Raw genomic sequence first — 18,981 nt, 5'->3', positions numbered from 1 at the left:
GCACCAATCAGCAACCGTCTTCCTGAGTCTGCTTGCCACCTAACTCCAAGCTGATTTTCGGCTGCGACAGACGATCCCAAATACAAAGTTGATATACCTACTGGCAAAAACTCCAGCCTTCAGGTTTACCCACCCCCAGTGATCCATTGGGCACAAGGATTTCAAGAAAACACTCCACTGATGTGTGAGAACAGCACCGAGATTTGTCCTGAGGAATACACAGACATGGAATACAAGAGAGCAGAATCCGTGAAGGAAGTAAGAGCCGCGCGAGCCAAAGAGAGGCGTCTGGCCGCACTGCGTCGCCTGAGTGGCAAGAAAACACAGGCACGAGTAAGTACGAGTATACACCACAGACTGTGTTGCCTCAGATGACCGTCTTGTAGGTTACTTCTTGAGTGAGAGAGTGTTGAGATGGATACACTGCGTGATTGTTGGATTGCTTGATAGATAGACTCACAAATGTATAGGTTGATTGATAGATGAACATATAGATAAATAGAAAGATACACCCAGATTGATGAGTTAAGTGATTGGTAGATGGATAGATAGACAGACAGATAAATAGATAGGTAGACTGATAGACCGAGAGATAATTAGATAGATAAGTAGATAAATAGATTAATTGGTTGATTGACTAATAGATAAATAGGTAGAGATATATAAATAGATACATAGATAGATAGAAAGATAGATAGATAAGATTAAGATAGAATAAAAATGTAAGAAGATACTGACAGATAGATACACAGACAAATACGTAGAGAGATAGATAGATTGATATATTGATTGATTAATAGAAAGGTAAATAGATAGAGATAGATAGATAGATGGATAAGAAAAACAGATACATAGATAGACAGATACACAAACGGATAGAAAGAAAACCAATAGATAAAGTAATTGATTCGCTGTCTTAATGAATGAAGATACGAATAAGTTAATGAAGGAGTAGGTTAACAGAGTGACTGACTGGACAGCTGACTGACATATTGAGATAGATGGTTCATCACCACATGCAAGTTTATATGAATACATGTCTCACTCTTTCTTAACATTTGCTGTTGTCTGGCTACCCTACAGAAAGTAGTGACAGAGGGACGGAACACTGAGTCCTTGAAGGGGCCGGAACAAAATCAATCCTTCAAATACAGCGCACCTCAGACATGTGACTCTGAGAACGAGGATGAAGGACACATTGAAATTTCTAAGATTGACTGGGTAACGGAGTGGCTGGACAAACATTGCTTCTTTGATGAGCAGGCCTGGGGCGCCGTCATGGCCGGTGTTGAGGCCACGCCAGAGGAGATGGAAAACGAACTCCAGGACAAACCCAACCCTCCTGTCGGTAACTTTAAATTGGATAGTAGCGAATACACTTCACTAGACAACACCTGCCCCAAGAAATTTCTCGCCGCCCTCACGCGCCTTAATCACTTGCAAAAGTCACACGATGATATCCTGGCACAGCTGACCTTCCCCAACAAAATGGTGGTGCAACATGTGACATACATCGTCAAGGCCTTCCTGAGACGCATGTACTTTAGAATGAAGGGCAAGAGCCACAAGAAACAGGAGGCCGTCATGCGCAAGATGCACTACGCCATGCAGGGCATCGTGCATCGCTACTTCAAGCGGGGCATGGATAAGAAAGTCTATTTACACAAAGCAGCGGAGAAGGACGAGTTTGAAAACTGGAGTGATGATGAGGATGACGAGGAAGGTCGAGGCGATGACGACCAGATGGAAGAAGGAAACGTTAATGAAACAAAAGACGAACAATGTGACGAAGTTCAGGAAAACGAAGAGAACCGGTCAAATAATGAAGACGAAATCCAAAAATGTAAGGCAGCAATTGAAGAGATAAAGATGGCGAAGAAGTTTGTGAGTAGCGCTGTCACGCTTCACGCACAGGCCCCAGAGACTCTGCTCAACACCATGGAAGCGATTTACAACGGAAAGGTGACGGTGGAGCACGTGCTCAAACACCCCCAAACTCTCACCCACCAGAATGACCGCGTGGAAGGGAGCGTGCCTGGGATGGAGGGCCAAGACGGTAACTCAAGCAACGAAGAAGACGACGAGGACGAGTATTACATCCCTGACGACAAGTCACACGCCAGCCTTGAGTTCTCCGACGACGAGAGAATGCACTGCCACCTCTCAGACGTGGAGGATGATGAGTGTGAAACGGATGACGCTTCTTGGGATGAGGAGGACGACAGTGACGCTGAGAGTGAGGCCCGCTTGAGTCCCACTGAGTATCCCTCAGATGGCGAGGAGTCCAGTTCGGTTGAAGACGGCGAGTGCGGTGGTGCCAGTGATGATAATATAACAAAGAAAAGCCAGACATCACCAGAGAAGGAGGTGGACTTCAAGCTGCTTAACAGACTTGCCGGCGAATTCAGTGATGGTAGCGAAGAGGAGGGGCACGAGAAGGCGGCGTGGAGGCGGAGTCAGGATGTGAGCCGCACTCTGTGGATGCAGGAAATGGTCTCTGACTGCCCACTCAAAGACAAGACTTACAGTCAAGAATTCCACTGCTGCCGAGCTCCTTTGTTCCCCAAGGTCAATCTTTCAACACATTCCATTCAAGAGAAGGAAAAAATTCTTGAACAGTTTATGGAAAAGAATGTCAGCAGAAACATTCGCCGCTACGTCATGAAAACAGTTTGCCGAAGGAATTTCGCGATATTCAAAAAGGTGTGGCGGCGTGCCAAGGGCCTCAAGCGGTTCCCAGGCCTGCGCCTGGGCACACAGGGCACTGCAGTGTGGCAGTCTTTCAAGCGGCAGAAGGCCTACCTTAACGACTTCCTCATGACAGAGAAAGAGGCCCTTCTTTACAGTTTGTCGCGGAAGCACAAAGTGTCGTGTGAAGAAATCTTCCAAGCACAGGCGACGGTAGAAATGCTCCGTAAGAAACGGCGACTCGCAGTCAAGATTGTCAAGTTCCTGGACCAGCTCCCCATCCGCCGCCTCGAGTACCTGAATGTGCACGTCCTCGCAAAGGCACAGCGGGAAAATGGAGGGGAGCCGCAAATTCACTCAGACATGACCTCCGTGTTGCTTTTTTTACAGACTGTGGCTACAATGCAAGGACAGGAGTCGCCCTTTCCCTGTAACGGCCCTGTCTGCGAGAAGCTTCAAGGCTACGTGGAGAGCCTCGTTCACGATATCGACGACGAATATAAGTTCTTTTGTAAGGAAAAGGGAAATCAGGCTCGCCGCGAGGAGGTCAAAGTAAAATTGAATAACATGAGCAGAAACAAGTTGGAAAAGTACTTGTCTGTCGCGAAAGAAACTTATCAGAGCTTGACGCGCAAGTTTCTGCAGCAGAAGCATAAATACCTTAAGAGACGCTTATCGGAGCACGAGCTTAACAGTCTGTTCCCCTTGTGCCCCAAAGATGACATAGGTCTGATGCACCTCCCTAAACACCAGAGGCTGCTACTGCTCACCCAACATAACAACAAACAACTCAAGCTCCGGCGTGATTACATTAACATGGTCAAGGAAAAGGCACGCCACACCAAGACAGTTCTGGCCAAAATGAACAGGTTCTTGTCGCGGAGTTCGGCTCAAGACATAATTTTGAAAGTTTATGACATTCAGACGCAGGAGAGTGAGTGGGCACAGAGGAGCATGGTGCTGGAAGATGAGGCAATAAGCTACCTGGAGGTGTCGCCGCAGGAGTACAAGGAGTCCACCAAGGACTCCCTCACAGGCCTCACCTGGGACATCTGGAGTGACGATGAGCAGGACAGTGATTCGGACTGGATGGATGAAGGCTCAGAGGAAGGTGAAGGGGAGATGAGGAAGGAAGAGGAGATGGAACGAAAGGCTGACTATACTGAAAACGAACCGTTGACTATACAGAAAATATTCCGTGAGCTGCATGTACAGTATTATCCTACAGGAAATTACATACTTAAAAATCAGCAGGATGTCCAGGAATCCTATCCAACTTCCTTCCCCTTCGAACAAAAACCCTGGGAGACTCCAGTCCACCACGCGATCCTGGATAGATTCGTAACGTATCTTAGCAACAACAAATCCCAGACTGGCAGGCCGTTGAAGATCGACTTTCGGAAAGAAATACGTCGACTCTGGCACTACAAACCTAAAGGTTTCATCAAGACCATTCGATGCTACGAGAACCTCAGCAAAACTTACAACAAGGAGCACAAGAAGACGTTACGAGCATGGACGGTCACGAAGGCTGACGAAGACCACGAGCACCTAAAGCACCATGAATTCAAAGTGTCCTCGGAGTGCGAAGGCGAGACTCAAGCAACACCTACGAAAGAAAAAGAGAAAATCATTTCAATGAAAAGGAAATTCCAGGTAAATGAAGACATTACTCATCAATTTCTAAATGCAGAGTCAAAGAAAATTAAACTGGATCACGATGAACATGAAACAAAGGAAATGGATACTGGAAAAAAAATCAAAAGGAAAATCGAGGAGAATGAACAAATTACGCAAATTAATAAAAAAATCAAGAATGGCGGATATGACAAAACTATTAATACGATGTGCACCTCAGCAGAAGACGAAGAACAAAAAAAGTCAGTGAAAAGGCGATTTCAAGAAGAATGGGATGTAATGGAACACCCAAAAGACAACCTCAAAGAAGTTCAAAATAAGAAAAAGAGGGTTTGGCGAGAAGAGAGTCACGAATTTTGAAGTGGAAAACTTTGAAAGCAGTGAGGATGTAGAAGGCTGAAGAGAATAAGCATGTGTAAACTATAAAGACAAAAGTAAAAAAAAGATAAAAGTAAAAAATTTTATTAAAAATAATTATTAAGAAATAACAAAAACAAATAAGGATAAGAGAAGAAAGAATGACAATAAACAAGAGAAAATATATGATTTGATGGAAAATAGAGATACTAGAAAAAAAAATAATAAGACTAACGCTTTGTTGATTGGAAAGAAATTAAATTTTGAAAAAAATAGGCCTTGAAAAGAAATTAAGAATTTTACAAGAAATAAAAAAAAAAAAAACGACTTGATGGAGAAGGAGGAACAAAAGAAAAAGAACTTCAGTAGTGGAAAATTAATGATTGCACAAAGCTAGAATTTTGAAATTCCCGATCTTACCTCATCGCCCCCCCAAAAAAAGGAGAAAATTAATGAGAACAGCAACAACAAAATAAGGCATCCTGGAAATAGCGACCAAAATCACGAGAATAATAAGAAAAAATAGTTTTGGCTAATTTTAATAAGATTTAAGAAAACAGACTAAAAAAAAAAAAGGATCGACAGTCAAAAATACTGAAAGCACTAAAACTTATGCCAAAACACTACAACGAAAACAGAAGTCAAGCATTAGTTACTTAAAAAGTTACTTAAAACATTAATAGAAGCCTTCAAGCACTAAAAATGCAGTCAAAACAACAAAAAAAAAGTAAAAAAATAGGCAAAACAATAAAAAGACAAAAAAAAAAACAAGAGTAAAAACTTAGAAAAAAAAACAATTAAAACATTAAAAAGTGGTGAAAATACTGAAAAAAATGTCAAAACACTAAAAAGAAGACAAAAATATTACAAAAAGTGTCAAAACAACAAAAAAAAAGAAATCAACTCTAAAACAAGAAATCTAAACACTAGAAAAGTAGTTAAAACACAAAAAAAAAACACAAAAAGAAAATAAAAAAACTAAAAACACTACAAAGGAGTCACAAGAGAAAATGTTGTCAAAACACTAAAAAAAAAAAAATGGAGTAAAACACTAAAAAAAGAAAAAAAAAGAAAATAAAGAAAAATTAGTAAAAAATGAATGAAAATACTAAAAACTCAAATAAGTCAAAACATTACAGTGAGCCAAAATTGAAAAAAAAAATGAAGTGAAAATAAAAAAAAGAAAAAAATATTAACATATTAAAAAAAATTGCATATTAAGAGAAAAGTGTTAAAATAATAAAACAAAAAACAAAAATAAACAAAATGAAAAAAAGAAGTTTAAAAACTAAGAAATAAAAAAAAAACAGTTAAAACACTAACTACTAAAGCTCAACACACTAAAGTAGGAGCCAAAACAATAAAGAAACCAAAACAATAAAAAAAAATATCAAAAGTCTAAAATTAGAATCAAAACACTAATAAAGGAGTCGCAACACTAAAAATTAAACTAGAATAGAAAAAAAAACATGAAGTCAAAACATAAAAAAAAAAAAAAATTGAAGCAAAATAATAAAAAAAGAAAATGAGTCAAAACATTAAAAAAATGAAATAGAGGTCAAAACAATAAAAAGACAATAACTAAAAATATTAAGAAAAATAATGAAGATATTTAAAAAAGGATAAAAGGCAAAACACAAAAAAGAAAAAAAAGAAATAAATGGAGTCAAAAACACTACAAAAACATCAAAACACTAAAAGGAAAAAAAAAGTAAAAATAAACTACAAAAATTCAAAACACTGTAAAAGTAGTGAAAACACACACACACACACACAAAAATAAATAAATAAATAAATAAAATAAATAAATAAATAAAAAATAAATAAAAAAATAAAAGTCAAAACAAAGAGGCAGGAGTAAACAAACAAAAAGTTGAAACACTAAAAAAAAGTAAAAAAAAAAGAAAAATGGAGTGAAAACATTAAAAAAATCAAAATACTAAAAAAAATATGAAATATACCCAGAACACGAAATGGAGCAAAATAATAAAACAAAAAAATGGAGTTCAATCAGTAAAAGAAACAAAAAGTAAAAACGCTCAAAAATAATAAAAACATTGAAAACATTCAAAACACTAAAATACAAAATGTGGAAAATGTGAAAAAAAGAAAAATAGAGTCAAAACATAAAAAAAAAAAAAAACGAAGAAATAATGAACACTAAAATAACAGGGAAATGTCAAAACATTCAATGAAAAAAGAATTCACAACATTAAAAAGTAAAAATAAGATGGAATCAAAACTCTAGAAAAAAAAATGGAAATTAAATCAAAATAATGGGGAAAAAAAAAAACAATGAAAGAAGAAAATGGAGTCAAAGCAATAAAAAAAAATAGTTCAAAACAATAAAAGAAAATAAGTGAAAACACTAAATTAATAAAAATATGGAGCCGTAACACAAAAATGTAAAACAATAAAAAAAATAATAATTAGAGTAGAAAAAATAAATAAATAAAAAAAAATGGAGACAACATGAAGAAACAAAAAAAAAATCACTAAAATAACATTAAGCCAAGCACTAAAATAAATAAATAAATAAATAAATAAATAACCAGTGGAGAAACAGCATTACAAGAAAAGAAATTTACAAGTCAAAACAAAAAAAGTTAAACTTAAAAAAAAAAAATGATAATGTCAAAAGTATTTATAATAAAATAAAAAGGAGCCAAACACAAATACTAGAAAATGAAAAAAAGTCAAAATACTAAAAAAAATAAATAAAAAATACAAATGTAGCCCCCCCAAAAAAAAAAAAAAAACATAAATTAAGACACTGAAGAAAGAAGAGTAAAAAAAGCTGGAACAGCCACAAGACAAGCCAAAGGAAGACCAAAATAAGAAAAAAACCCGAATTGGGAAGTGGAAACCTTTTAAAACAGTATTAATACACAAGGTTCAAGAAAATAAGAATGTGTAAACTATTAAAATAAAAAAATAAATAAATAGATAAAAAAGATAAAATATAAAAATCTAAAAAAAATCATTATCAACAAATAACAAAAACAAGTAAAGTTAAAAAAAAGAAAACAAAATACAAGAAACAAAGACAAGAGAAAATAGATGACTTCATTTTGAAATGAGAGATATTGTTAAAAAATAATATTAATAATAATAATGACTCTTCATTAAACTGAAACTAATTAAATTTAGAAATAAAACAGTAAGCCTTGAAAACAAGTCAGGAATTTTCTTTCACAAAACCAAAAATTGAAGAAAGAACTTGATAGACGAGGGACAAAAGACAAAGGACTTTAAGCGGGGACAAATCATGACTCCACAAAGCTACAATTTTAAAATGCCCGCACCACCAATAAAAAAAAAAAAAGGAGAAAATTCATGAGAACAACAAAATTAACTCATCATGCCAATAATTACAAAAATCTGAAAAATTAAAATAAAAAAAAAATTTTCAGCCTAATTTCAATGAAATTTAAGGAAATAACCAGAAAAAAGATGGATAATGAAAACACTAAAATAAAGTAAAAACAATAAAAAAAAACATGTGAAAATACTAGAAAGCAAAACAGGACTCAAAACACTACAAAAGGAATTAAAACATTAAAAGAAAGAATCAAAAAGAAAAAAAGGAGAGAAAATAAGTGAAAATACAGCAAGGAGACAAAATACTCAAAACACTAAACAAAAAGTCAAAACAAAGAGGGCTAAAAAACACTAAAAATGTCAAAACACTTGAAAAGGCTGTCAAATAAAAAAAAATGAATAAATAAATAAAAAAAAAGATGAATAGAGGCAAAATACAAAAACGAAGATGAAACAAAGAAGTTAAAACAGTAAAAAGCAGTCATGACACTAACAAACGGAGTGAAAATATTAAAAAAAAAAAAATATATATATATATATATATATATATATATATATATATATATATATATATATATATATATATATATATATATATATATATATATATATATATATATATATATATATATATATATATATATATATATATATATATATATATATATATATATATATATATATATATAGTCAAAAACAAAACAAAAAATCAAAACACAAAAAGAAGAAAGACATTTGAAAACATTAAAAGAAGGAAGGAGTTCAAACGATAAAGAAAAAAAATAAAACACTAAAAAGATAAAACGACTCAAGACACTAAAAAACAAAAAAAAGTTAAAACATTAAAAGAAAAAAAGTGAAAACACGAAACCAACAAAAAAGTTCAAAACACTGAAAGAAAAAAAATGTAAGGAAAAAGAAAAATGAAAAGAAAGTCAGACTCAATGATAAAGGAAAGTCAAACAATCAATGAAAAAGAAACATAACACAAAAAAGGCTCAGAATACTGAAAAAAGTCAAAATAAAAAATACACATTGAAAATAGTAACCAAAACGTAAAAAGAAAAAAAAAAAAATCAATATTAATTTGTGTATCCTGGTGTGAACATCACCACACCAAGTGAAATTCACAAGAAAAATGGCACAGTAAAAGAAAAACTGACAAAAAATGTTCACCAATATATATATATATATATATATATATATATATATATATATATATATATATATATATATATATATATATATATATATATATATATATATATATATATATATATATATATATATATATATATATATATATATATATATATATATATATATATATATATATATATATATATATATATATATATATATATATATATTTTTTTTTTTTTTTTTTTTTTTTTTTTTTTTTATAAGGTTCTGTATTCTTGAATGTCTTTTTTGTCATATAAATGGTAAAGATGAAATGCATTTGCTTCTTTTTACTAAGATTAAAACAGCTCAGTTGTTTGAATTCTTGTACATGGATATTTTTAATGAAAGGAGACTCATCAGTGATTTAAAATCTCATTATTAAAAGATAAAGCCTTTTTAATGATTATAGTTCCTAATATATTGTTCATAGATATAAAAATGTAAGAATCTTTACAGTCCTAAATTAAATCGGTGTAACTTTGAGGAAGATTCAAGACAGGAAGGCAGACTACCTTATCAATGAATCCAATTAAAAAATTAAGTTCATTCATTCCTTCTTTGTACTTGTAATATAAACTGAGGCAGTACAGCTACTGACTGCAGTCATTGTTCTTTTCCCATCTTTTTCATACCACAGCAAGCTATTATACAAATGTACCATGATATGGCTTGTTCTTGAGTTCACAATGTTGGATTTCCAGGATTTTTTGGTGTTGGAAATACTTAGTATACATTTATATTAAGATGACTAGGAGGATGAGGCTGGGAATGAAATCTGACAATACATCAGGTGCATATCATATATATATATATATATATATATATATATATATATATATATATATATATATATATATATATATATATATATATATATATATATATATATATATATATATATATATATATATATATATATATATATATATATATATATATATATATATATATATATATATATATATATATATATATATATATATATATATATATATATATATATATATATATATATATATATATATATATATATATATATATATATATATATATATATATATATATATATCAGCAGCAAATATACAGTTCTATTGGCTCTACATATGTGATATGCACTTGATGTATTGTGAGATTTCATTCCCAATAAATAATAAAATAAATAATAAAAAAAAATAAAATAAAAAAAATATATATATATATATATATATATATATATATATATATATATATATATATATATATATATATATATATATATATATATATATATATATATATATATATATATATATATATATATATATATATATATATATATATATATATATATATATATATATATATATATATATATATATATATATATATATATTGATTTATTTGGTGTTAACCAGTGTATGAAGCCTTGCACATCAGACTGAGATGGGTTAAGGAAATGAAAGTACAGTATGTGGTCAAGGTACCAATTACACACACATACATTATATATATATATATATATATATATATATATATATATATATATATATATATATATATATATATATATATATATATATATATATATATATGTGTGTGTGTGTGTGTGTGTGTGTGTGTGTGTGTGTGTGTGTGTGTGTGTGTGTGTGTGTGTGTGTGTATGTGTGTGTATTACTTTGACTGTAGAGTTTGATTTGCTCCATGACAGAGCTCGTAACTTAATTTGCTCGTATGTCAAATAAATTTTGACCATTGAAATTAATTGAAATGCCATTAATCCGTTCCAGTTCCTAGAAAACTGCCACAACTTACTTGTTACATATTTTTTAATACAGTAAACTGTTGATATAGCAAACCTCTGTTAAGTGAATTTTGGGTATAACGTCCCCTTTAACCCTTACACTGCTGGATTGTTTTTTCAAAGCATGTAAACATAAGCGGTATTTGTATTTTTGTTATTAGAAATTTTACTTGAATTCCATTCTTGCCAAAAGATAGTGTATGTACTCAATACACATGAAAAAATATAAGCATGTGCATGTATGCAAAAATATAGGATAAATCAATATAAAATAGATAGTTGACTGGGAAAGAGTAATTCGACACAGTCGTCACCGAGATGAGAGCAGTAATTGACTACTTTATTAAGAAGTGTTTCTCATACTGTACTTGACCATGTGTAATTTTTGCTCTATATAAATGCGGTATACAAATCTCGTTGAATTTTATAATTTTGTGAGGACTGAGATGAATGTCATAGAAATTATGTATGTTACTGACACCATTATTTGCCGGGATAACAATGCCTCCAGAAATCATATTTCATGTACCATCTCAATAACACCTTATTTCAACACAGAGAGAGAGAGAGAGATGGAGGGGGGGATTGTCACTGATAGTCTATCCTTCCATGGAGTCCACCTAAAGAGTGTTTTGTTCTCTCTCTCTCTCTCTCTCTCTCTCTCTCTCTCTCTCTCTCTCTCTCTCTCTCTCTCTCTCTCTCTCTCTCTCTCTCTCTCTCTCTCTCTCTCTCTCTCTCTCTCTCTCTCTCTCTCTCTCTCTCTCTCTCTCTCTCTCTCTCTCTTTTGTAATGGTTACTGAAGTGTGTGTGTGTGTGTGTGTGTCATTTGATGTACTTGTTTCAGTTGTAAATATATAGATAAATGTGAATGGCTGTAGTAAGACATGCTCATCCTTTCCTTAGATTTATATAAGGTATTAGTCTTGTTTGTGCCCGTGGGTCTTGTGCCTGAGAAGTGAGACAGCCAGTGAGGTGTCTGCTGGAGGCCAGGGTGCCTCCTGAGAAGGATTCTGGAGGTAGCTAGCTGTGAGGACCCTGGTGAGAGAGAGAGAGAGAGAGAGAGAGAGAGAGAGAGAGAGAGAGAGAGAGAGAGAGAGAGAGAGAGAGAGAGAGAGGGGGGGGGGGCTGGAGAAGCCTCCAAGAGGTTTCTGCTGTGGTTCCAGAGTCACGACTCTGGAACTTAGGAGTTCCAGATACTTAGGAAAGTATCCTGCTGACGGTGGGGGATTACCTGCTGCTGGAGAGTGAGGCTGGGCAAGTCAGTAATAAGACAATGCATAAAAAAAAAAAAAATCCCTTGGGGTGTTGAGCATGAGTCCTTTTGTCCTTTCAGCAGTGGCAGGTGGAAGGGTAGGGAGGGGCTGCAGCTAGTAGTGCTGCACCCAGCCAGCACGTGACAAGTGCCAAGCAGTCAGGCATGTCTTGGGGTCACGGCGGATGCTCTGTACAGACAGCCTGGCTGGCCATACTGATGTAGTAATTGATAACAAATCACGTAATTGAACCTCCTTATAAATGTTGGTTTCTTTCCACTCTGCATGAGTATGACGACGACAACAACAATAATAACAATTGTGTGTGTCATCGCGGCGCGTGCCGGGCGATCAACAAGGATTCTACGTAAGTTTCTTGGCTCTCAGCGAGACTCGACACTTCAAAAGTTTTCTAAACGACGTTTTGGAATCATATTCATAATAATGATAATAAGAAAAAGAAGAAGAAAATGGGGAAGTGGAAGAAGCAGAATACGTAATAATAATAGTAATAATAAGAGCATAGAGAAGATTGAGACTGATGATAACAGTAAATAATAATAATAATAATAATAATAATAATAATAATAATAATAATAATAATAATAATAATAGTGACAATAATACAAATAAAAAAAGTAATGATCAGAAGGATAGAAGACGAAACATATAATAATAATAATAATAATAATAATAATAATAATAATAATAATAATAATAATAATAATAATAATAATAAAAACAATAATAGCACCACCAACAACAGCAAGAAAATGAAGAATAAGAGAAGCTTATTTGACAAAAATAATGGTAACATCAGTAACAACACAACAATAATGTGTGTGCGTATGTCTGTGTCATCGTGGCGCGTGCTCGGCTATCAGCGACAGTCTACACATTTGAAAAGTTTTCTAAACGAAGTTTTAGAATAGAAGCATAGTAGTAGTAGTAATAATTATAATAATAATAATAATAATAATAATAATAATAATAATAATAATAATAATAATAATACTCATGATAATGTGTGTGTGTGTGTGTGTGTGTGTGTGTCGCTCGTGCGCGGTTATCCATTTATTGATTAAAAATATTCAAACTATTTCACTGTCTCAGGAGTGATAATAGAATAAAAAAAAAAAAAAAAAAGCGATATGCAGCTGTCCAACTTTCCTGTGAAATATTATAACTGGTGAATCTGACAGCCGCAACTGAATTTTGTGATATTTCCCATTAGTGAACTTTCGCGAAATAAAAACAACTGTTCAATAGCCTTAATAGCAGTATTAAGGTTATACACATGCATTATGTCTTTTATATCATTGTATTCCTAGGACAAAAATTATTTTGTTCCTCAACTGATAAAACTCAAAGTCAGTATGATTATTTTTCTTCTAGTTAATTCACTAAGAAACCATGAACATATGATGCCCCCTAAAATAGTTTATTTTCATAACCAAGAAATCAAAGTCTGATATTGAGATTGTTTCTTGCCACCAAAACAATAACAAACCGATCCTCAACACAGCGTATAATATGTTTTCGGCATTATGGAGACCTCTAACAATGTTGGCAAATGGACACTGCCCACCCTAAGGAGTTATTTTATTTCATTTTTATTTATTTATTTATTTATTTTTTTTTTAACTAAAGACATACCATGTTTAGGCTATGGCAAGACACAACTTAAATACATGGTGATAAAAGCACTGCAGCACCCTCAAGTGGAAAATGTTCTTCCTCTAACTGGAGGCCCTGTAAAAAGAACAATACAGATATCTAGGACAGAAATTGTGTACCCAGATCCTAGAACTCTTACAGAGTGGCAAGGAAATTTAAACACCATTCCGTCTATCATTCCAGAACACGAAATAATGTATTTGGTGCTGAAAAAAAAAAAAAAAAAAAAAAGAATCATCACATGTTTAAGTGTATGAGAAAGAGTGTAGTTACCAGCTGTACCAGGAGAGAGACATACAAAATGTGAAAGTGAAGAAGCTGGATTTCAACATATTGTGTATCAAAATCACATGTATTCACCAGAGAAATCAGAATGAAGCAGCATATGAAGTCTGGATGTTGGTCTCTTCCACTGGTGATATCCAAGCAGCTCGCTGCCAGTGAATGTCCCTCCATTTTTTTTTTTTTTTTCACTTGTATACCAACTCCATAATTAGTTGTAACCTGTTGCTTCACTGTTATTCTGTATTATGTATCATTCAAACCTGAAACAAAGCATTTTCTTGGGGAGGGAGGGAAGGCAAGCAAAGTTTGTTCCATAGGCATGATGCATAATCTAATATAGGACAAACGAACTTGAGAAACAAATGTTGGGTTAATCTGGATATCACATCCGCGTTACATATAAGCACGAAACTCACATTTCATGGAGAAGGGTTCAGTGACCTTGTCGTAAACGTAAAAAAAAAAATTGGGGCCACGTGTCCAGTATGGCAGTAATAGGACTCGGGAGTATGAAGAAATTCGATATTTTCTAAGTCCAGCGACCTCTGCACCAGTCAAGAGTAAACGTTGAAATGACTTTCTTTTGTTTATAACGGGTTTGTGGGTAGCCTCTTATTAGGATTTCATGGTACTATCTATACACCAAATCCTTCCAGTCACGCGCTGCCACTCGCTAGGGCATTTGTGGGGGCATCAATTACGACTCTCAACGGTAAGTTCAGTTACACTTTTCATTTGTTTTAGTGACACGTCAGGCGTTCTGATAGAAGCTCACTGTCATTTATTAATATGGCTACCAAGTTGAGGGAGGTGAAGAGAAAAGTGCCACTGTTTGGGAGGAGGAAAACTCACAATGTGGATTATTTAGAAACAGCCATGTTTAAGATGTGGCATGGAGACGAAGAAGTTTCATGTCTTTATCAACGAAGCTGCTAAACTGTACCCACCGCCATCGGTCTGACAATATCAACACCACACCAGTAAGGCATAACGATATAATTTTTGAACTCCCTCGTTAGGTTAGGTAATGCTAAGTTAGATTGTTAGGTTATGGTAGGTTAGGTTAGATTAGGTTATGCTAGGTTAGGTTAGATTAGGTTAGGCTATGCTAGGGGTAATTGTCTAGAGTCCTTACCGGGCCTTATTACTGGTCTATTCACTTCAATTCTTTTACACATACCTTCACATGCACCTAAAACATCATTTTAAAGTGGGGGACAAATGCCCCCTTCCCTCTAGTCGGTTAGGTTAGGTTAGGTTAGGTTAGGTTAAGTTAGGTTAGGTTAGGTTAGGTTAGGTTAGGTTAGGTTTTAGGTGCATGTGAAGGTATGTGTAAAAGAATTGAAGTGAATAGACCAGTAATAAGGCCCGGTAAGGACTCTAGACAATTACCCTAACCTAACCTAACCTAACCTAACCTAACCTAACCGACTAGAGGGAAGGGGGCATTTGTCCCCCACTTTAAAATTATGTTTTAGGTGCATGTGAAGGTATGTGTAAAAGAATTGAAGTGAATAGACCAGTAATAAGGCCCGGTAAGGACTCTAGACAATTACCATGCTAGGTCCGGTCAGATTAGGTTAGGTTAATGTCCTAGCGAGAGGGGTCCATGGGGGGCGCAGCCGCACTGGCTAGATTAGGTCAACGCCCTATCGTGGGAGGTGTTTGGGATAGAGAAAGGTGTCTAGGGTTAGACAAAGATTAGGACTAGGATAGTTTAGAGAAATTCAAAATGTTAAGGTAAATTTCCTTAGTTTTTTGAATGCTCATATTTAACTTATTTTTCATCCCCCCAATTCCCCACAGGCCCCCAAGCTTGTTTGAGGGGTTAGTGGGGGATTGGGGGGAATGCGGGGGCAGACCTCTTATCAAGAAATATCAAATGTTGGACTGTGATTGACTATAGATCTCAGTTATGAGTTAAATAAAATCAGTTCCTCTGTATTTGTGTTTGCAAAAGGAAGAAGACTCACTTTCATTAGAAATATATTAGAGATCATTTTTGATCCAAAGCTGGATGCTGCATTTATGTGTGCAATGACTTGACCTGCTCGTGCCCACGCTCTTGAATCTTCCGAGTTTTCCACCATCTGACTACGACTACAGAGTCACTCTCAAATTAAATTTATCTGTGCTGTATACCTCTCACCTAACTCCTCTGACTATAAGAAATTCTTTGACTACTTAACTTCCAAAGTGGAGCACATTCTGACCCTCTTCCCTTTTGCAGAGATCTCCATTCTTGGAGACTTCAATGTTCACCACCAGCTTTAGCTTTCCTCTCCCTTCACTGACCATCCTGGTGAACTAGCCTACAACTTTGCTATCGTCCATGACCTAGAGCAATTGGTGCAACACCCTACTTGTATTCCTGACCGTCTTGGAGATACGCCCAACATTCTTGACCTTTTCCTGACCTCTAATCCTTCTGCTTATGCTGTCACCCTCTCTTCTCCGTTGGGCTCCTCCGATCACAATCTCATATCTGTATCTTGCCCTATCGCTCCAATCCCTCCTCAGGATCCCCCTAAGTGAAGGTGCCTCTGGCGTTTTGCCTGAGGACCTGTGGAGATATTTTGCTGATTTTCCTTGGAATGACTACTGCTTCCGTGTCAGAGATCCGTCTTTGTGTGCTGAGCGCATAACAGAGGTGATAGTGTCTGGCATGGAGGCGTACATTCCTCACTCTTTTTCTCGTCCTAAACCTTCTAAACCTTGGTTTAACACAGCTTGTTCTCATGCTATACATGATAGAGAGGTGGCCCACAAAAGGTACTTAAGCCTTCCATCACCAGAATCTCATGCACTTTATATTTCTGCCTGGAACCATGCCAAGTCTGTTCTCCAACTAGCCAAAAACTCCTTCATTAACAGAACGTGTCAAAACCTTTCAAGATGTAACTCCCCTCGTGATTTCTGGCATCTAGCCAAAAATATCTCCAATAACTTTGCTTCTTCTTCTTTCCTTCCTCTATTTCAACCAGATGGCACCACTGCTATCACATCTATTTCTAAAGCTGAACTTTTCGCTCAAACCTTTGCTAAAAACTCTACCTTGGATGATTCTGGGCTCGTTCCTCCCTCTCCTCCACCCTCTGACTATTTCATGCCACCTATTAAAATTCTTCGCAATGATGTTTTCCATGCCCTCGCTGGCCTAAACCCTCGGAAGGCTTATGAACCTGATGGGGTCCCTCCTATTGTTCTCCGAAACTGTGCCTCCGTGCTTGCACCTTGCCTAGTCAAACTCTTTCAGCTCTGTCTGTCAACATCTACATTTCCTTCTTGCTGGAAATTTGCCTACATTCAACCTGTTCCTAAAAAGGGTGACCATTCTAATCCCTCAAATTACCATCCTATTAATTTAATTTCCTGCCTATCTAAAGTTTTTGAATCCATCCTCAACAGGAAGATTCTTAAACATCTATCACTTCACAACCTTCTATCTGATTGCCAGTACGGGTTCCGTCAAGGCCGCTCTACTGGTGATCTTCTGGCTTTCCTTACTGAGTCTTGGTCATCCTCTTTTAGAGATTTTGGTGAAACTTTTGCTGTTGCCTTGGACATATCAAAAGCTTTTGATAGAGTCTGGCACAAAGCTTTGATTTCCAAACTACCCTCATACAGCTTCTATCCTTCTCTCTGTAACTTCATCTCAAGTTTCCTTTCTGACCGTTCTGTTGCTGCTGTGGTAGACGGTCACTGTTCTTCTCCTAACAGTGGTGTTCCTCAGGGTTCTGTCCTGTCACCCACTCTCTTTTTATTATTCATTAATGATCTTCTAAACCAAACTTCTTGTCCTATCCACTCCTACGCTGATGATACCACCCTGCACTTTTCCACGTCTTTTCTTAGATGTCCAATCCTTCAGGAGGTAAACATTTCACGCAGGGAAGCCACAGAATGCTTGACTTCTGATCTTTCTAAAATTTCTGATTGGGGCAGAGCAAACTTGGTATTGTTCAATGCCTCAAAAACTCAATTTCTCCATCTATCAACTTGACACAATCTTCCAGACAACTATCCCCTCTTCTTCAGTGACACTCAACTGTCCCCCTCTTCTACACTGAACATCCTTGGTCTGTCCTTTACTTATAATCTGAACTGGAAACTTACATCTCATCTCTAGCTAAAATAGCTTTTATGAAGTTAGGCGTTCTGAGATGTCTCTGCCAGTTTTTCTCACCCCCACCCCCCAGCTGCTAACTCTGTACAAGGGCCTTATCCGTCCATGTATGGAGTATGCTTCACATGTCTGGGGAGGGTTCCACTCATACTGCTCTTCAAGACAGGGTGGAATCAAAAGCTTTTCGTCTCATCAACTCTTCTCCTCTAACTGACTGTCTTCAGCCTCTCTCTCACCGCCGCAATGTTGCATCTCTAGCTGTTTTCTACCGCTATTTTCATGCTAACTGCTCTTCTGATCTTGCTAACTGCATGCCTCCTCTCCTCCCGCGGCCTCACTGCACAAGACTTTCTTCTTTCTCTCACCCCTATTCTGTCCACCTCTCTAACGCAAGAGTTAACCAGTATTCTCAATCATTCATCCCTTTCGCTGGTAAACTCTGGAACTCCCTGCCTGCTTCTGTATTTCCACCTTCCTATGACTTGAATTCCTTCAAGAGAGAGGTTTCAAGACATTCATCAATTTTTGACTACTGCTTTTGACCCTTTTATGGGACTGGCATTTCAGTGGGCATTTTTTTTTAATTGGATTTTTTGTTGCCCTTGGCCAGTGTCCTTCCTACATAAAAAAGAAAAAAAAACTATAAGACTGGGCTATGAAGAGTCTCCTTG

At 35.3% G+C, this 18,981-nt stretch overlaps 1 protein-coding gene across 1 annotated transcript; it reads left to right on the top strand.

The window, feature by feature from the left end:
* Positions 1 to 11: 11 nt before the first annotated feature.
* LOC135096802 (uncharacterized) lies at positions 12 to 6,663 on the top strand. The gene is made up of 2 exons (XM_063998558.1): positions 12 to 333; positions 1,084 to 6,663. The coding sequence occupies exons 1-2, from the start codon at positions 181 to 183 to the stop codon at positions 4,684 to 4,686; spliced, it is 3,756 nt and encodes a 1,251-aa protein (XP_063854628.1). The 5' UTR covers positions 12 to 180; the 3' UTR covers positions 4,687 to 6,663.
* The last annotated feature ends 12,318 nt before the right edge of the window (positions 6,664 to 18,981 follow it).

Source organism: Scylla paramamosain, unplaced genomic scaffold (assembly GCF_035594125.1).
Source record: "Scylla paramamosain isolate STU-SP2022 unplaced genomic scaffold, ASM3559412v1 Contig7, whole genome shotgun sequence".
Lineage (NCBI taxonomy): Eukaryota > Metazoa > Arthropoda > Malacostraca > Decapoda > Portunidae > Scylla > Scylla paramamosain.
Note: the sequence above shows the minus strand (reverse complement) of the source record. Positions and strands in the feature narration are given on the sequence as shown.

Bases quoted from the DNA above. Each gene is read 5' to 3' on its own strand.
- LOC135096802 (XM_063998558.1), top strand. From the start codon at position 181: ATGTGTGAGAACAGCACCGAGATTTGTCCTGAGGAATACACAGACATG. The intron at 334-1,083 runs GTAAGTACGAGT...GCTACCCTACAG, and splicing joins GCAAGAAAACACAGGCACGA to AAAGTAGTGACAGAGGGACG.